The sequence below is a fragment of the Hippopotamus amphibius genome, chromosome 3 (genome assembly GCF_030028045.1).
Source record: "Hippopotamus amphibius kiboko isolate mHipAmp2 chromosome 3, mHipAmp2.hap2, whole genome shotgun sequence".
Lineage (NCBI taxonomy): Eukaryota > Metazoa > Chordata > Mammalia > Artiodactyla > Hippopotamidae > Hippopotamus > Hippopotamus amphibius.
The window spans coordinates 164,019,451-164,039,927 of NC_080188.1; the positions used below are offsets into that span (position 1 = coordinate 164,019,451).

The window sequence follows — 20,477 nt, forward strand, 5'->3', positions numbered from 1 at the left end:
CCTAACCCACTTCTGTAGAGACAGCACCAGTGCTCTTACCTTTGGGCTCTTGTGATTCATCATCACTATCCGAGCTATCATTACTCACAATATGCTTTGCTGTAATATTTTCTGCGGAAAGAAAACAAAACAAGTTTCAGAATCTCAGGTGTCAAGACACAATGAAATTTACTGTAAGGAAGTAATCTCAGCAAAACCACAGTGAGGTCTTCGAATTTCTCATTGGAAAATGATATTTCCCAGGGTATGAAAAATTAGTTTAGAATTATTTATACATGATTTAAAGGGGAGAATTTTTATTTGTTTATCTTAGTTCTGAAAGAAAGAATAACTTGATTATGTAATTCTTGTTATACCAAAAAAACTCCACTATTTTACTTCAAATAAACATGTTGAAAGCCCACATTTACAAGGGGGCCACAAAACTGTTTCATCAAAATGAACAAAGTTACTAATAAAAGGTATCTTTTGATTTTCAATAATACTGAATATCATCTACTGAAATGTGTGTTTTGGTATCGATTTGTGCTTCCTCAGAACATATTGAGAGCAGTTATAAAAACTAAAATAGAAAACATAAATCCATAAAACAAAAACAAGTGTAAAATCTAGCATAATTTGGACTTCCCTGGTGGCACAGTGGTTAAGAATCTGCCTGCCAATGCAGGGGACACGGGTTCGATCCCTGCTCCAGGAAGATCCCACATGCCAGGGAGCAACTAAGCCCATGTGCCACCACTACTGAGCCTGCACTCTAGAGCCCGCAAGCTGCAACTACTGAAGCCCATGTGCCTAGAGGCCTGGCTCCACAACAAGAGAAGCCACCACAATGTGAAGCCCCTGCACCGCAACAAAGAGTAGCCCTGCTCACCGCAACTAGAGAAAGCCCGTGAGCAGCAACAAAGACCAATGTAGTCAATAAATACATAAGTAAATAAAATTTTTTTAAAAAGACAGACTTGATTTAAAAAAAAAAAACTAGCATGTCTTTTTTTCAAGTAAAAAGTACCCAAATTATGGAGTACACAAACCATTTTATAATCAACATTTGTAGAAAAATCAAACTTTTTTTGGACACTTACATGAAATCCCTTTCCGTAGGGTGATCTTTTTTTCCTTCTGTTAGTCAATAGGATTTTTTTTAATCCTAGGAAACTGACTCCAGATTTATAATTTTCATTAATAGCCATTTGGGCTTTTAAACTGAGAAAAATATAGGTATAACATTTGGTTTCCCCATATTACACTCCAATTTACCTTAAAGTGTTTCTTTGAAAGAGAGGAAAACAAAACAAAAACCACCTCTGAACACCCCTCTAAGAGGTAGACTTTAGTCAGCCAGTGGATGAAAGGGTCACCGGGAGTCCTCAGATTCCCCTCTGTCACCTCTCTGGTTTCATTCCTGGAAACCCTTACCTAATCTGAGGTAACATGCATCCTGCTGGCTGGTGGTTCTCACGCACACAATATTGCCCTTAAGTCTGACACACAGAGAAAGTAAATAAGCTGCCGAACCACTGGTCTCAAAGGGGATGGCTCACAACAAAGAATATTCAAGACTATTGAGTATAAACATTCTCCTTTTCCTTGGCCTTCGGCCATCATCTCACCCACCTTCAGATGTGTTATTTCAGTCCTATTCTCTTCCTGCCTTAGGAGGAAAAAGCAACAAACCCTGGGTTTATCTGGATTATTCAACACAGAAGAGCACAGAGTAGCAAGCCTCACAAGAGGCGACTACTTTTTCTCTTCTTTTTTCCTGAACTCTTCACATAACTCAGAGAAGAGTTAGTTATTCCCACAAAATTAACGTTGAGAACAGGATATTCATCTGGGACATAAGGTTCTTTAAAATAAATCCAGTCAGAGCATTTCAGCATTATACAATTTGCTTTGCAGTTACCCTTTTTTTTTTCTTCAGATCTTTATTGGAGTATAATTGCTTTACAATGTTGTGCCAGTTTCTGCTGTGCAACAAAGTGAATCAGCTGTATTTATATATCTATCCCCATATCCCCTCCCTCTTGAGCCTCTCTCCCACCCTCCCTATCCCATCCCTCTAGGATGGGATCAGCACCAAGCTGATCTCCCTGTGTTATGCAGCAGCTTCCCACTAGCTAGCTATTTTACATTTAGTAGTGTATATATGTCAATGTTACTCTCTCACTTCGTCCCAGCTTCCCCTTCCGCCTCTGTGTCCTCAAGTCCGTTCTCTACGTCTGCAACCTTATTCTTGCCCTGCCACTAGGTTCATCAGTACCATTTTTCTAGATTCCATATATATGCATTTGCACATGGTATTTGTTTTTCTCTTTCTGACTTACTTCACTCTGTATGACAGACTCTAGGTCCATCCACCTCACACAAATAACTCAATTTCATTCCTTTTTACAGCTGAGTAATATTCCATTGTATATATGTGCCACATCTTTTTTACCTATTCATCTGTTGATGGACATTTAGGTTGCTTCCATGTCCTGGCTATTGGTGCTGCAATGAACATTATGGTACATGTATCTTTTTGAATTATGGTTTTCTCAGGGTATATGCCTTGTAGTGGGATTGCTGGGTCACATGGTAGTTCTATTCCTAGTTTTTTAAGGACCCTCCATATTGTCCTCCATAGTGGCTGTATCAATTTACATTCTCTGTAGTTAAGGTCAGAGAACACCCAAAAGTTCCACCAACCTTGGCTGTTTACTCACTGAGTGATGCTCGGAAGACAGGAGCGAGGGCAAGGGCAAAGTACCTTTTGGTTCTTTTTATTTTTATATTAAAATCTTTGACTCTATTGCAATCATAAGATCACTTCTCCATTATTTACTAAGAACTACCCCCAAATATTAAGGACCATAGAAAGTTACTGCACTTAATATAAATACCACATGTCTAAAATCAATTCTTGCAGGAAGAGTGATCACACTACTTATAAGCCAACTTGTAATACATAAATTAAAGTTACAATTGTATTTTTGTTTTGCATATAAAGCTTAATTAAATCAACTGTCTGTCTGCAATAACTAAGGATGGCTTGTCAGAAAAATCCTACAGTAAGTATCTTACATGCAAGTATTCTTCAAATAAATTGATTGCTGAAAAAGTCATTTATGTTGTTCTGTTAACTCTGTCCTCAAATAAATGTGTGATACTTCACAGGCAGAGAAGAGGTAGTAGGTAGGTAGTGTGCTGATAATCTACAGGACCCTTCTCCCCAACCCCGGCTAGGCTGGCCCCAAAATCAAATTTAGCATCCCCTGCTCCTTCCCACCTCCAGTCAAAATATCCATAAGAAAATCTGGTGTTGATTGCAATACAGATGGCAAGGCATTTAGGAGATACTAAATATCTGTTTTGTTTCGTTTACTTAAAGTCAAATTTATTCTTTAAAGAAAACATATGTTTCTATGGCATTAATATTACAACAAATGAAAACTGCTGGTCCTCAACTGAGTTCATCTACTTTCTCGAGTTTTGTAAATATTACTTTTAATTTATTGTGGGCTAGTGAGTTAGATTTAATACAAATCAAAAAGATCAAAACTCAAGATTCAGAGTATGGTTTCTACTGAGTAGTATCGCTTTTGCACCATTGTATACAGAGAATGTGTGTATTCTCTAAGACCAACAGTATGTTTTGATGTATAATAACTAAAAGAATGAAGATGCTCTAGTAAAAATTATTCTCAGGAATCAGTAGTTTTTATGAATTTCACAACCTCAATATTAGGATAATACTTAAGAGGCAATATACATACGACTTCTAGCAAATAATTACGTTGACTCAAATGTAATTCAAATTCAAAACATTATAACAGAATAATTACAATAATTACAATCTTTATGATGATTTAATTTTCTCTCTATATATATGTGTTAATGAAATTTATCAATATAGCATAATTATTATCAATGTAAGCATGTTTTTACAATACCTAGTTCTTCTTCCATTGTGGAACCTTTATTTTGTGAGCCAGAAACTCCCAAGACTCTGTTGAACAATATGGAAAATGCACTGCCCCAAACACCTAAAGTAAAGCAAAAACAGAGAATGACTTAGGATGTACTAAGATTTAAAACAGTCAAACAAACTCATGGTAGATTTGGATCACTTACCCATTAAGAAATGCAAGGGGTTTTCTTCATATTTCTTTACAACTGTTCCCATAAAAAATTTGCTTCCAAATAAATCAGGAGCCATAAAAGTACCATATTTAGCCATGCCAATTTCATACGGACTAAATTCAACCCAATCTGAAATCATTTTAAAAAAATGAAATCCATTAATACAAAAATACTGCAGAGATGTGTACAAATATTGCATCAACATTGCCATGATTACTCTCATTCATTTATTTAAAATATTTTTAAAAAATTAACCAAATGCCTATTATGTGTATGGCATTGTATAGAAGAAGTCGAGGGGAAAAGCTCACAGATGAACCAAACGAGAACACAAAAGGGTCCTTCAGTTTGCATAAACTGAAGGACCCTTTTGCATTAAAAAACTCAAGACATCTTTTATAAAGCCCATCTTAAGGGAAAACTTTAGACTCAGTTTTAAAACTGCTGATGCAGATGTTTAAAATCTGTGAAGTAGACAAGAGAAATTAAACTTTCTGATAGTGCAAGCAGACTATGAAAATGGAAGAAAGTGGTTTCTAACATTTGCCTTTTCTTCACCTTTCCTTAATTTTGTTTCTTAACCATTATTCTAACTCACAAGATTACAATGCAAAGTGTTTACACTGTATGTCTTCAGAAATGCATGGTAATAGGGCCAATAGAGTATATTTTCTAAGAGCAGAGGCTCTGGAGCCAAAGCCCTGGGTTCAAATTCCGTTCTGCAGCTTACTAACCATGCAATTTTGGGTAGATTACTTGTGTTCCCTGTGTCTTCATTTTTTAATATGTAAGATGTGAATAAAATCAGTAGACAGTTTATAGAATTGTTGTGAAGACCTAATGAGTTAAGAAACTTAAAGAACTTAGAAGAGGACATAGCACATTTTAATCACTCAATAAATAGTAGCCACTATTATATTTCATGTATTCCTGCGGCTCTATCTCTGCCTAATAATTATCTGAATCCTAATGTATCCAAACAGAATTCCTGATTTTTGACTCCCATTTCCTTGCCACTCTCTTCGTCTTCCACTTCTTGGTAAATGGTCCTATCATACATTTCATACATTCCTACCACTTTCCATACTTTAGAATTATTCTTGGTGGTCCTCTTCCTCTTAAATATCAAATACAAAAATCAAGTTCTGTAGACTCTATCACCAGTTAGAAACTGGCTACTTACCCATTTGTTCACCGTGACCATACTGGTACAAGCCACCATCCTCTCTCCTGGATCTCCACAATAACCTCTTAAAACATTCTAGCTATTCCCCTACTACCTTTTCGATACCCTGCAGCCAAAATGAATTTTTTAAAATATAAATCATAGGGACTTCCCTGGTGGCTCAGTAGTTAAGAATCTGCCATGCAGGGGACGTGGGTTCGAGCCCTGGTCCGGGAAGATCCCACATGCCGGGGAGCAACTAAGCCTGTGTGCCACAACTACTGAAGGCCGCGCACCTAGAGCCCATGCTCCACAACAAAAGAAGTGGCCACAATGAAAAGCCTGCATCACCGCAACTAGAGAAAGCCTGTGTGCAGCAACGAAGACCCAATGCAGCCAATAAATTAATAAATTAATTTTTAAAAAATAAATAAAAATATAAATCACAGCACACCAATGCCAGCTGAAAGCTTTCCAATGGCTTCCCGTTACACCAAAAATAAAAACATGGCCAAGAAGCCTTCATGACAGTCTGGCTCACGCTCCCTGTCTGACCCATGTCCTAATCAATCTCCTATCACATTTTGCCTTGTTTATTTCACTGTAGCCACACATCGTTTTAATTTTCTCCAGGAGACCAGGCTCATTCCCACCTCACAGCCCTTACGCTTGCTATTCCCTTCTGTAATCATAAGGCTTGCTCCTTCTTAACCTTTAGTTCAAAGTCTTTGTTGACCATCTTCTATGGAGTCCCACTATCACGTACCCCTGTCTAACCCCAAATCCTCTGTCCTCCTTTATTTTTTTTCAGTTTTTCCCTTTCTAAAATTATTGCATGTCTATAACCCCCTATCCAACAATCCCAAATCCAAGTAACTCCAAAATCTACAGTTTTTTTGCTGTTCACTTGGTGGTAAAACCTGACCCGAACTCATTTAGCAGAAAAACCAGTCTTGAAATGATATTAGGCTTAATCTTTACATATCCCACTCAATGTGAATATCAATACGTTCCATTGGAGAAATCACTCCATTTGATTATAAGACCCCAGTGGGGTATTATGTAATATACAGTACAGTATATTTTTTTTAACTTCAAAATCTAAAATATTCTGAATTTTAAAACATCTGTCCTCAAAGTTTTGGAACAGGAATTGTGGGTATGTATTATTTATTATTTACTCAGTAGTATAGGTTAGAACATTCTACATTTGTGAAACAAGTTATAAAATCACAATTGTGATAACATTATAATTCATTTCAACATCAAAGCCAAATGGCACATATACACTTCATGACAAAGTGGTGTGTTTTATACATGGAGTTAGTGAGGCATGAATAGCAATGAGTCAGAGGCCGTTAGGAAAATTTCTATATAACTGTGAGCAATTTCTTGCTTCTGAATTGCACACCCCTCTCCAGGGTCCTAAAGCATAAAGACTTCCTGGTTCCTGCTTCTCCAGCAATCTCTTCTTGATTAATGCTGTGGTTTACACACATAGTAATGAGAGATGTTCTTCAGAGGTAGATTTGTTCTCTAACCCTCACTGAAGAATTCACAATGGTAATTTGGCTGCTATTTTTCTGCTGTTGACTCGTACATTTCAAACGTGAACCTCTCTCCTGAACCTCCATCTACTTCTTTCCAACTTCCTGAGATGCATTCACACTTGGGTACGCTGTCATCACATCCCACTACACTTGCCTGTACAGGAATTCATCACCTTCCTTCCCAGTCTACCTTACGCTATCACAGCCCAGAAAAATATATATATATTTTTAACCGAAATCACTCTTACACCCACTCACATAAAATCCATGCATCACACATTTCACTGGTAAACTTTAAGCTTTTCACATCCATCTTCTCCTCTCTTTCCTTATCAATATCTCCTTAGTTCCAGGACCTTATTTAATATCACTGCTTCCAGTTTCTTTCCTTGCCAATCTACCCATATGAATCACCAAAATGTTTTTTTTTTCAAAAACACTATTTAAATCATTCTATTGCCCTACCAAAAATCATTCAAGTATTTCCCATTATCATAATTGAATGTAAAAATTTCTGTTTGGAATTCAAATCTTTCTATAACTTGGCACTAATGGTTTTCCCAAATATACCACCTACTCTTCACCAGTTCGCACATGAGACCAAGGCTGGTGTCTTTTTACTGCTCCCTGAAATGTAAATTTGGCTTTCCTTCTGAACATTTTCTTATATTGTTTTATACAAAGATGACTTTTCACCTCCAATTGATAGATCTTTCCAAGTTCAACTTAAATCTGAGTTCTATCACCCTCGTAAAGTTGTTCTTACGACTATACTAAATCTCTAATATCTTTCACTGTATGTCAGTTCTACATACTCTAACAAATAATAGTATTCTCTGTGTATGGCCTATTAATTTTTCATGTTTTACTTTTGTCTTGTTAATGAGACTATAATTTTCTTGAGGAAGAGTACTATATTTTTACTTCGATAGTGTCTGTTAAAGAACTTAACATGATGTTAAGTCTATAAATTGTGCTCAGTAGATGCAATTTACTGACCAATGGAAATTTAAAATGAAAGTTTGAAATCCTACTAGATATGTAGTGAAGTGGAGGAGTCAAAAATACGTAACCATTTAAACAAGTAATGTTTATTTGTTTAAAGTCTTCAAAAGGGGAAAGTGTTTAAAACTTTTCTAAGAGGGAAGAAAAACATTCTCTGGTATTGTTGAAGTAAAGTTGATAAAACTTCTGTAAGCTAAGATAATTTGGATCTTTGACTTTTTATAATATAATTCAAATAATATTTTAACCTTTTTTCCTGACTATCCATTTTAATCTAAGCAAATTTTAAAGACATAAAGCATAGATATGTCTCCCTTTTTTTTTTCTGCAATGACTCAAGCTACCTGAACACTTATAATATCCCCTTTTGAATGTCTCATCTGGACACAAGATCCACATAACTAATGTTTGATAGTTTTGTTCAGCTCTGTTGGAAGAAACAACTTGAACCTCCTTATCATAGAAACTTAACAATGAAGGTTAATGGGGCGTCTCTCATCTTGGTAACAATATCCCAATTAGGCATTTGGCTCAAATCAGACATATCCAGGTTGAAAGACCGCTAACCGCACCTAAAATGGCCTTTTCTCACTCTAGATGAATCCAAAATACTCATTCACTGAAATAGGATTTTTTCTTTAATTATTTTAGTCAGATTTTCTCTTGAGAATGGCTGCTGACTAAAAGTTCAGAATAAAAAGAGATCACTGTGAAAATGTTGTAACAATCATAACAATAACATAAAAACTATTATATTTTTGTCTCATCATCATATTCAGTGTTATCCATATCTCGTGCAATTGGCTTCATAGCTCTGTAAGCTAACACTTATGTTTACTAATATCCGTCTTTTTAAAAATAAGGAAAATAAGAATCAGAGAGATTAAATGACCCACCCAAGGTATTTCAGCTTAGAAGTAAGACAAGGCTTCCAAGTTAGTTTAATGCTTGTTTAACTATATCATAATGCTTCTGAGGTAAAGGAAGGCTTGTTTGGCTATGCACAGATTTGACTAGCATGCTAGTGGTATTTACCAACCAATTTCCAAGCATTCCAAGACTTCATAAGACAATAGCTATCGGAAACCAAAAACAAAACAAACCAAAACCAAACCAACAACAACAAAAAATCAATTTTTCATGGCCCTTACATTTATGTATGATAGAATCTTAACTTTCCCTATCAACTCCATCACAAAGTGTGGTTCCTTACTGCTGCTGAGTATGCCACAGTTATCCTAGACTCCTACAGCACGCCTTAACCCCTCATCCAACAATTAAATTTGCCTTTCGTATACAAATTCCATTCATCTTCAGACCTCCAACTCTTCTCATACACCTTTCAAAGAACACTATTTCACAGAACACTATTGTTAAGATCTTCTGAAACTTGATTTGCGCCTGCAATTGTTTTAAGTACTTTACATATTTTATCTCATTTATTTAGCAAAATATTATACAGGGAGTCTCATCCTCATTTACCAGATGAGGAAACTGAGGCTAAAAGGTGTCACATAACTTGATCAAGGAAACAGTGCATAGTAACACTCTGTTCTTTCTTGTCCCTTAACTTCTCTAATAATTATTGTGAATTTGTCAAACATACTATTAGGTCTTATGGAAAAAAGGCAATATACTGTGGAGGGGAGGAGAGTTCATGCTCAGCACTTGGCATATGACATTCTACATCATCAGTAATCAGAAAAACTCAGTGCCTGGCATACTGCAGTCTACATCATCAGTAATCAGAAAAGCCAATATTTTTATAAAAAGAACAAAGTATTTCAAGATCATTTCTCAGCTCTGCTATTTACTTTCTGTGTGGCAATGTGCAAATCACTGAATCTTTCTGAGGTTTTGTTTTTCCTTCCGTGAAGCAGAGCTAAAAATACCTCCTTCCCTCTCTGGGTTGTAGTAAATATTGAACGAGATAATAAATGTGATAAGTGCTTTCTGAACCATTTTAGTCAAGGTAATTGATAAACACTTGTTGAATGAATGAATTCCAGGTGTACAGCTTTTATAAACTATTCAAAATTCTTGCTTGAGACTAGTCAGTTGAAGAGAAAGTGAGACTTGGTAAAATTGTAAAAGAATTCTAGGTATAAATCTGTTAATTACATGCCACACACAAAGCTCATGGTGTGACTGATGTCACTGAGACAATTTTCCTAAAAATACAATGAACCCTACCAGCCACAGTCAGAAATGCTACCACACTGCAGGTTAGGACTGGCAGTGGCCCCCAAAAGTAGGAAGCCACATACTTTTAGAGCATCAACAAGAAGCAGAGCTACTGAAGAAATAAATGTTCACATCTGAGATTCAACAAAATGAGGCATTTTATTCACCAGCTGCCACAAATATAGACTAGTACTCTTAAGGTGCTGAATTATAAAAATAAGAATAGTGTTTTTAAATGATAAACATATATCATGTTACCCAATTTAATGAACAGATCAGTAGCAAGCAAAAATATATGCACTGCCTAAAAGGCCTAGGCATACTATTTTGTCAAAAATCCTTGAGAAATGAGTAATTAAAATTAAATATTGATTATATTCATGATTTACTTTTAATATCTTCTTTCTCACTAATTTGAAAGAAAACATATTAGTAACTAGTTTCATAGGATAGTCTCTACAACAAGAAAATCATCCAGCTTAAAATAGTCATATTTTCAAATGCTTTTATGTTACAGAAAATATATTAAAATAAGCAACTAAAATTGCTTATGATCTTCCTCTAAAGAAAATCATTAGGAACCAGAGTTCAAAGTTTCCAGGAAATGTTCTGCAAGAGGGAATTCCATACCTGCAAACATCAGCTCGGAGACATCAGGTTTGACATGGAGACAGGTGAAAAGAGGCAAAGGGCACTGTCCGGCATTGACTTTTTCCTTCAAACTACTCAAGGTGGCGTTCATTCTCTGTCCACAGAAGAAAAGGTTTTACATATACAAACAGATACAGATAAAAACTGTAAAATAGTACTTCCAATCAAGACACAAAATTATTATAATAAAAAATAGTCTGGCTACCCACGTAGCACAGTGGTTAAGAATCCTCCTGCCAATGCAGGGGACACGGGTTCGATCCCTGGTCCAGGAAGATCCCACATGCTGTGGAGCAACTAAGCCCATGCACCACAACTACTGAGCCTGTGCCCTAGAGCCCATGAGCCACAACTAATGAGCCCACGCTCTGCAACTACTGAAGCCTGCACGCCAAGGGCCCGTGCTCCACAACAAGAGAAGCCACGGCAATGAGAAGCCCGCACATGGCATTGAAGAATAGCCCCCACTCTTCGCAACTACAGAAGCCAGTGTGCAGCAACGAAGACCCAATGCAGCTAATAAACAAAAATAAATTAGTTAATTAATTTTAAAAAATGGTCTTATTACTTCCAGAAACCTCTGATCTTGAAAAAAAACAAAAAGAAAGCTCTATGGAAGTCATTATCTTCATTCTAAAAACAGCCATAACTCTAGGGACTATGTCAGCATTTGAACTGGAGGATGATCTGGCAGCTGTGGTGCCCAGAAGGAATTTAGCCCCCAGATTCCCTGGCATAAACTCTACCCATCCCATTTCCTATTCAGATAAAATGTCACTCTGTGGTCATGTGTCAAATGCATTTCTTTCAGGTGATTCACTCTTTTTCTTTTCTGACTCTCTCCAGGGAAGCTCCATTCTTTCTCTGCCATTTAAATATTACTTGTTTTCACCTCTTTATCTAAACAGATTGCTATTTGGGCAGAACGGGCAGTTAAGGGTTAAAATGTGTTTTTTTTTCCCCCCCCCGAAAGAAAAGGAATAGAAAAGCATTTCCCTACACATCAAAACTGACACATAGGGAATTCCCTGGCTATTCAACGGTTAGGACTCTATGCTTTTATTGCCAATGCATGGGTTCAATCCCTGGTCAGGGAACTAAGATCCCATAAGCGGTATGGTGTGGCCAAAACAACAACAACAACAACAAAACTGACACATAGTTAGAATAAATAAATTAGTAAGCTAGTAAGCACTAATGTAGAATGAAATGTATTATAGAAGAGTTATGTCTGGCAGGGAGTATGTACTCAGTACACATTGATAGGATAAGGTGAGTCAACTGACTTTTACAAAATGTATCATATTTTGTTTTATTTAAAACATTACGGGGACTTCCCTGGTGGCACAGTGGTTAAGAATCCACCTACCAATACAGGGGACATGGGTTCAAGCTCTGGTCTGGGAAGATCCCACATGGCAGGGAGCAACTAAGCCCGTGTGCCACAACTACTGAGCCCATGTGCCGCAACTACTGAAGCCTGCATGCCTAGAGCCCATGCTCCACAAGAGAAGCCACCAAAATGAGAAGCCCAAGTACTGCAATGAAGCCTAGCTCCCACTTGCCGCAGTTAGAGAAAGCCCACGCATAGCAATGAACACCCAACACAGCCAATTAATTAATTAATTAATTTAAAATTACGATATTCATGGTCTTCTTGTATTAAAAGGATTGCAGACTGAGCCATATCTTACATTGTGAATTAGTGTTTCTCCTATTAACATCCCAAAGATATCAGTAAAGGTGACAGGTTGTCCAGAGCTTTTCTTTTTCCATAAAGACTCAACATATCTTTTAATTTTCTGTGGTGTGAGAAGTAAAAGAGGGTTGTGGCTAACATTTTTCATTAGCTCTTCGTTAATCTCCTCTGGTCCTTTCTCTGGAAAATCAGGGTGAGAATATAAGGTTGACATGTACCTATAAAGAAAACAAAGGATAATAAGTAAATGTAAAGGATATCACATAGTAACTAGTGTCGAAAGAAAGCAGGCATCTCTGTCACCAGAAAGTGAAAGAATAATAAAAATAGTTGGTTAAGTAATTTTCTGATTGAAGGAAATAACTCGTTTAAGGAAAGGATGCATCAACCAGAAAATAGCTGGTCTACAAAGGAGGTAAAGTAAAGGAGAGGCCTCAGAGGAAACACTGGACTTCTGCACAGTCCAGAGGAGAGAATGCCCTACTGGGCCAACTTTTCACTGTCTAGTCTCCAGGAATAGGTATCCTTATCAGACCTTCAGATCATCTCAATAGGACACAACATATTGAGAGCCATGTAGATAAACTGATTTGTCTGGATATAATACTAGCCAAGCAATCTGATAAATGGACTTTCCATGACAATTTTCTATAGGTAGAAAATGTGCTGTCCAAACTATTGTGAATGCCTAATTCTCCTGACAAATGTGTGTGTGTGTTTTAAATTGTCCATTGGCCAACTAGACAGAATCCCAAGCCTTGCCAATTGCATGTCTCAGAATTTCTGAGCATACAAATCTAATGGTGAAATCCTGGAGAGGAGTAGGTTTGAAAGGTAAATGTTTTCTTGTGATGATTCTTGGCCACCAGCCATTTGGCCACTTCTAGTGATGCTGGAAATCACCATATAGCTTGGTATTTGATATTTAGACAGTAAACATTAAGTTACGATTCTCCTGAGAACCAATATCTCTAATATTGTAGCTCTCATACTAAATATTAATTATTAGTTTACTTATCTGTCTCCCCTAATTAGCTGTGATCACCTGCAGGGAAAACTTTATTTATCTTTTTTAGTCTCAATGTTAGCAAATGCGTAGTATATGACAAGTACAGTGTTTTGAACTGTTGAACTGAGAGCACAAAATAATGAAAGAGATACTCCACCACTTCATCCAACCAAAGAGAATGTAGCACATGTTTAAATCTCCTGTTTCCTTGACATTCATATCAAAATGCATCTATAGTGATTTATCCTCCCTTCATGGAAGGGAGAAAACTAACACTTATGAGTCTGGTATATTCTAGGCCTGTGTTGGCTAATTGTTCACAAGCTGTTGTCTTGAAGACTTGCAATAGCTTTCAATTCTTCTATTTTAAAGATAAGCAGAGGATTGATGAATTTAAATAACATGTTCACAGTTCCCCAATTAAAAACAGAAGAACCCAAATTTAAAAAAATCTTTAAAATAAGATTTCAGTTCTTAGAGACCAAACTACTCCCACTACACATTAAATTAAAATTTCTTGTCGGATTCAGAGTTCTTTAGAGACAAACTGAGAATAATTATAACTTAACAAATGGAGAGTGCAATTAAAAAAATAATTAAACATTTTTAAAAGATCTTTATTATACAAACTGGATTCTTAACATTTCTCACAACATGGGGTAAAGATAAATCATATAGACTTACTCTGAACTCAAGTCTGGTTTAATTACCAAATATCTATTCAAAATACAGCTGAGATTGCTAAAAAGATGCAGAGTCCATCCATTCCCATAGTTATTCCAAGGTCTGCTACATGATTCACCTAGACGAACAAAGATCTGATTCTGGACCTCATCATACTTTTCAATAAATGCACACATTGGTGTAATGATATTGGTTTACATTTAAGGATACAATAAAAATGGGAAAATAAAACTTCTTTTTGAGTCTCTATGTGATCAATTCTGGAACTATTCAGGATATGTTTCATTCTTTATGTGAACATTAAGAAATTCTTTACTGGTCTTATTACCAAGAATAAGTTCTACATTCATGGACCATTGACTCGCCCTTAACTAATTAAAAATGTGCATTATGTAATTGTGCATAGTTTGGATTTTGCCTTGAATTCTAGGAAACTGAAACCAAAGCCAGTGTCTCATACCTCCCAAAGCTACAGGTTATAGCATGAATTTTTAATCTAATTTCTAGTTTTATACATATATATACACACACATATACTTTTTTCCACTTCTATCTTTATTGTATGCAATCCAGTTTTACTTTATTTTTAAGATACATCAAATCCTTTCCTTAATGAAGCAGGATAAAAATAAGGAAAAGAATCAAACGATGTCAGTAGAAATCAATTGAGGTACAGAATATTTTTTAAGGTAGGTGAAAAGCAAATGGTATGATCATTTTGCTATTAGAAGTTGTCATTTCTAACTGTTCAGCAGGATGATGTAATTACTCAGATCTCATTTACGTTATTTAAGACTTCTCTTCTCCATCTCTATTTAGCTGGTCTTTAAAATGAATCAATATATGATTCTAACAAGTACCTCAGCCTCATGGATTTCCTCCAGCAAGATCTGGAGGCTCCTCTTTTCTCTTCCCTTCCTCCTAATACTAGCCATTGGACCTAGATTAAGAAACTCCTTCCTCTGAGGTTCAGGGATTGCTCAGAAGCTAGGACTCTGTGCCACAGTTTCAGAGGTAGATTTTTTGAGAGTTCAAATACGTATGGATGTCAGTCCAATTCTCTCTTTTTTGCTCCATATAGAATGGTTGCAGTCCATTTCTGCTCTCTAAAGGCGGAACTAAACTCATTCAGTTGGAGGGGGTCTCACTCTGCCTGTTTCTCTCTTTCTTACCCTCTCATGAAGCAGTTGGCTCAAGTATACAAGCCCTATGGAAAGACAGAAAGACCTAAAATACCTCAACCATTTGCATTGGGGCTAATGTTCTCTGCTTGTTCAGCATTCATGAGCCCATTTTCCTTAGAAAAACAACCCACAAGTGTGACTCGGATAAACATTTCATGATATCATTGTGGTGACATCTAAGACTTGGATTTTGGCTTTGGTGATAGCTAAGATGGAATAGCAGGCAATGGTCAGTTTTCCTTAAATAGCTTTGTTTGCTTTTTGTTTGTTTCTTTGATTGCATCAAGGCAGAATTCAGCTATTATGAGCTTCTGTGAGCATATTACCATCTAAAGCACACAAGTATCAACTCTGTAGTTAAGCCTTAATTTTCCCCTCTTTACCAATAAATGACTCCCAATTATACCAATCAAGTTGCAAAAACTGTCTTAGACACAACAGGGCCTCTCTAAATAGTTAATTAATGAATGAAAGGGTCTTCAATTTATTCCTTTATAAATCTGAGAATATCCACCTCTAATTTTTCAACATAGTTATGTGATAGGACACTTCATTCTCTCCATATAATGTATTTAAGGCAAAGTACAAAGTTAAAAAAAAAAAAAAAAAAACTTTAGATTATGCCAGAGAACAAGGAATTCTCAGTTCAATTCCTGCCTCTAGATCAAAGAATCAATGTTTTAAAATATCAGTGCCTGGCCCCCCAGGATCTTCCTCATCAGAACCTTCAGCGGTAAGCATTTAGAATTTCTGTGCTTAAGAAAGTGCCAGAAGTGATTCTCACATGCAACTAAGGTTTGGAATGTCTTGACAAGACCCTCAACATTGTGAAGGTTCTGAAATATCCTGAAATCCTAAAGAAATTCCTAGATTAATTTTTCCCCAAAATGCAGTCACTTATGCAAATCTTCATTTAGTCATTAAATATGTGACAAGTGGGACAGGTTCATTAGCGTACAAAACAAGCATAGTCCTCACCTCAAACCACATATTTTTGCTAACATAATCTTGATCTTTTAGCCTATCATTTCTTATGGGCCAACTTCTATTGAAATTGGTTCATTTTTCAATGTCCCACAAATTCTTCAGACTGTTAAACTGAAAGTTTTCATTCGCCAATTCCATTTTATAGCTTAATAAACTGGACCCCATTGCCTGTAGATGCAGAGCTGCTCTCATTTCTCTTTAGACGGTAATACCATAAAAACTGCAAATGAACAGCTGTGTTGAGGAAGAGAGCTGTGCTCACTGAGTAAGAGTACAGAGGATTACTGTCACTAGCTCACTCAGGCCAGTTCCCCTGGCTAATGCTTATCATTAATAAATAACTATCATCCAAAAATAATTTCAGAAATAATTACCATAAAGGTAGTAGCTATTACAAGAGAAGCTTTTGTCTTACATAAAATTCTCTTTTGTGATCACAGAAAACTTGATGGGAGGTCCAAAGCTTCTCCAGATATTTCCGTATTACCTAATTTGAGCCAGGTAATGGTCATGTATCAGCAGAACATAAAGACTTACACAGAGTGTAATTTGTTTTTCCAAGTCTTTTCGAATTCCTTCCTTTGAACTTTTTACCTTCTCATCTATACTTTTCAAGAGAAAACTGTTAATATGAATCATCCTGACCACCTTTTATTTTGTCTCAAGAAGTGTCTTTTTTCTCCATGGTTAACAGCTTTATTTGTGCTTTTTATCTTGCCCTGTCCTGTCTCTGCCCAAATCCCTTTCTATCCATGATCCATCTATTTCTTTTTCATTTATCTCTCTACACTATTTCCTTCACCTCAGTCTTCTACAAAAATGCTTTAGTCTCTTATATTCTGAAAAGAAAATGAAACAAAAACATTTCCTGGATCCTATATTCCCCTTCTTGAAATAATAGACTGCTCCTACTAGGTTCACATTCCCACCTTTCTTCCTTTCATCTTCTATTCATTTCTTATTTGTAATTTCATGATCAAAAGTGCCCTTCATTTACTTTATCTAGTAATTTTTGCTATAACCATGGAACTTCTAAACCCAATTCTAAGTGAAGCTTCTCATGGATTTTTCCTCTATTAAAATACCCACTACTTCATGCAGCACTCCCCACTCTGACCTCTGGAACTCATCTTTCTTTGATTCTCTTCTCTGATGGCTACTTTGCATTGTGCATTAGGGTTTTCTTTCTTCTTCTTCTTCTTCTTTTTTTTTTTTTTTTGGTCCACTAATTTTTTTGGATGTTTTGAAAATCTATGAATTAAATTATTGATGGTAATAATTGAAGTGGTAGAAATTGGTGAAATTACCAAGGGAGGATGTGTAGATATTATAGAACAAAAGAGAGGTCCCAGAGGAAAGCTCATTTTAAGGAGTAAAGTACCAGAAGTAGAAAAGACAGCAATGAGGAGAGAGCAATCAAAGAGGATGGGGGGAAAAGGCATGGTAGGAGGGGTTTGAAAGAGGAACAATTCAATGTATGAAATGTCTTGACTCCGAACCTCATCCTCCCTGACACCCCCCAAAAGCTGAGGACAATAAAAACTTCCAAAGACACCATTATATTTGGAAATTATGTAGTCTCTGAGTGGAAAATGATTATAAGAATTTTAGGAGTATATGGCTTTTAAGGAAATAGAATAAATAAGAGAAGGCTAATCTTTGAGGAAATCAGACACTGAAGGATAGAAGAGAAATTTAAGTATATATAAAAAGATGGCCTACAGTATTTAAACATTTAAAATTCTCTTAATTACATTTTGCAGGACTTGTTTTCAGAACCCTGACAGGGGATTTTAGATGTTTTCCCAAATCTATAACCAAAGCAATGACTGCAGCTCTAATTAAGCCCCCATATACACTATTACACCCCCAAAACAGCACTCAAGGCCTGGTCTTTCTTTGTTAGATGAATTTAAGAAAGCAAGCTTCTTGCAATGTGTTAGTCAGTGATGGACCACAGGGATCTAAAAAATAGTGAATACAGATAAGGAAAACTACCTGAAGAGTAATAATAAAATGCTTGAGTAGGTGAATTAATCTAAGGGTCCAAGTTTTTCCATCACATTCATATTACTCATTAAACAGGCAGGTGCCTGCTCTTTCCTTCAAGGGAAAGAATAATGATGGGCTACACCCTTCTTTCAAAAGAGATAAATTATTTTGAGGGTACATACAGAGAAGGTGGCAACCATAGTCCTAAGTTTTTGTTTTCTAAGAATCTGGTTCAAAATATTTAAGAAACTATAGATTCTTTACATGTGAATTTCTGTGTAGAATATATATCTGTCCCAGGGAAGATCATGTGTGGTTTGGTTGAAAGAATCTAGAATAAGGAATCAAAATCCTGAGTCTATATGTTGGCTCCGCTAGTGATCTTGGACAAATCACTTGCCTTCTGAGTCATATTTTCTTTACTTGAAAAATGAAGAAACTCATAGCCATCTCACAGGATGAGAAGACACAGAAAGTTTAAAATATAGACATATATAATATATATTATTATATATTTTGTAATTATATAATAGATACTTATATAATATATATGTTATATAATTGCATATAATAAAATATTATGAAAGATAAGTTTTACCATGGCCTGATAAGCCAATATCAGACATTCTATAATAAGGTGATACTTTTATTTGAGGCACCTAAGCAAGCACTAATATTTGATTTTCAATGTGTTTATGTGAAGTAAACAAACCAAAAAGTACATAGTATCATCTTTGAAAATGTTTTATAAATATATTCTAGAAAAGGCAAATCTACAGTATACAAATATTATACATGCAGATGCTTTAACTCTCTATCCAATTTAGCTGAGCTCAGATACATTTAAAGGATTAATTTCATAACTAGTCATATATAAATCAGTGAAATTTATTGCATTTCTTCAGTCAAAAGTTGTTTTCCTTCTTCTATATACTAAGGTATCTTGCATTTCATTCTATTTGCCCTGAAGAAGAAAATGAATACCTAGTGAATCATGTAGACTTAGACACGATCACTGCAAGATTACAAATCAGTAAATTATAGGAAGATTAAATTAATTATGGGTGGAGTATGTTATTCTACTTCTGAAATATTTCTATAGAATTATTTCAATTGATCTATCTTTTTGTTTTATGTTTAACTACATTTGAAGTAACAAACAAACTTAAAGGGAACAAACTTATGACAAGAGTCATCATTAGGTATGAATTTGTCTTAAAAAATATTTTTAAGAAACAAATCACTGCATCAAGCTGAAATATTTCAGTAATTTGAAGTTAATGTCAATTTTCTAAATCCTCTTTTCCAAGTTTCAGGTAGATAAATGCTAAGCATTTAGGATGATAAAACTAAGATTTAAAATATTCACAATGAGGTGGATGGACCTAGAGACTGTCATACAGAGCGAAGTAAGCCAGAAAGAGAAAAACAAATACCGTATGCTAACACATATTTATGGAATCTAGAAAAATGGTACTGATGAACCTAGTGCCAGGGTAGGAATAGAGATGCAGATGTAGGAACGGACTTGAGGACACCAGGGGAGGCAAAGCTGGGACATAGTGAGAGAGTAGCATCGACATATACACACTACCAAATGTAAAATAGATGGCTAGTGGGAAGCTGCTACAGAGCAGAGGGAGACCATCTTGACACTTTGTGAAGACAAAAGGATGGGATAAGGAGGTTGGGAGGGCAGCTCAAGAGGGAGGGGATATGCGGATATATGTATACATGTGGCTCTTTCACTTTGTTGTACAGCAGAGGCTGACACAATACTGTAAAGCAATTATACTCCAATAAAGATTAAAAAAATTTTTTTTTTACTAACCACGTGGATCCAGAAAGACCAGCAATGTAGGTAGCGCAATCTAAAATTCCTGATTCATACAGTGCCTTCATCACACCAGAGAATCCTACCATGGCTCGGAACCCCCCACCTGAGCCCAGTATGGCCACCACAGGGACCTGCAATGATGAAACAGAGATCATGTGCAAAATAAAATCATAAAATATGTCATTTTCATTTCAATTTTTGTACATCCCACATTTGGTAACAAAGGATTGTAAGTTCACTCATACCTTGATATCTAATTGTTAAAAAGAAGAAAATAATGTTTCATTTAAGACAGTCAAGAATTAATGTCTATTAGAAAGCAGACATTATTAAAATGGCCAACTAACTCTATTTGATAACAGCAATAGCAACAACAATCCTTTATATTTACTTGACTCTTTGCAGTTT

The 20,477-nt window shown here is 35.9% G+C and overlaps 1 protein-coding gene across 3 annotated transcripts in view; it reads right to left on the reverse strand.

Moving 5' to 3' along the window:
* Positions 1 to 20,477, reverse strand: part of PLA2G4A (phospholipase A2 group IVA) — a 143,889-nt gene that overhangs the window by 29,791 nt on the left and 93,621 nt on the right. For all 3 annotated transcript variants that reach the window (XM_057728949.1, XM_057728950.1, XM_057728951.1), the window contains 6 exons: positions 20,064 to 20,200; positions 12,372 to 12,594; positions 10,657 to 10,771; positions 4,114 to 4,251; positions 3,933 to 4,025; positions 40 to 111 (listed from right to left, as the gene is read on the reverse strand). In XM_057728949.1, coding sequence (XP_057584932.1) covers positions 40 to 111; positions 3,933 to 4,025; positions 4,114 to 4,251; positions 10,657 to 10,771; positions 12,372 to 12,594; positions 20,064 to 20,200 — 778 coding nt within the window. The remainder of the gene's footprint in view (positions 1 to 39; positions 112 to 3,932; positions 4,026 to 4,113; positions 4,252 to 10,656; positions 10,772 to 12,371; positions 12,595 to 20,063; positions 20,201 to 20,477) is intronic.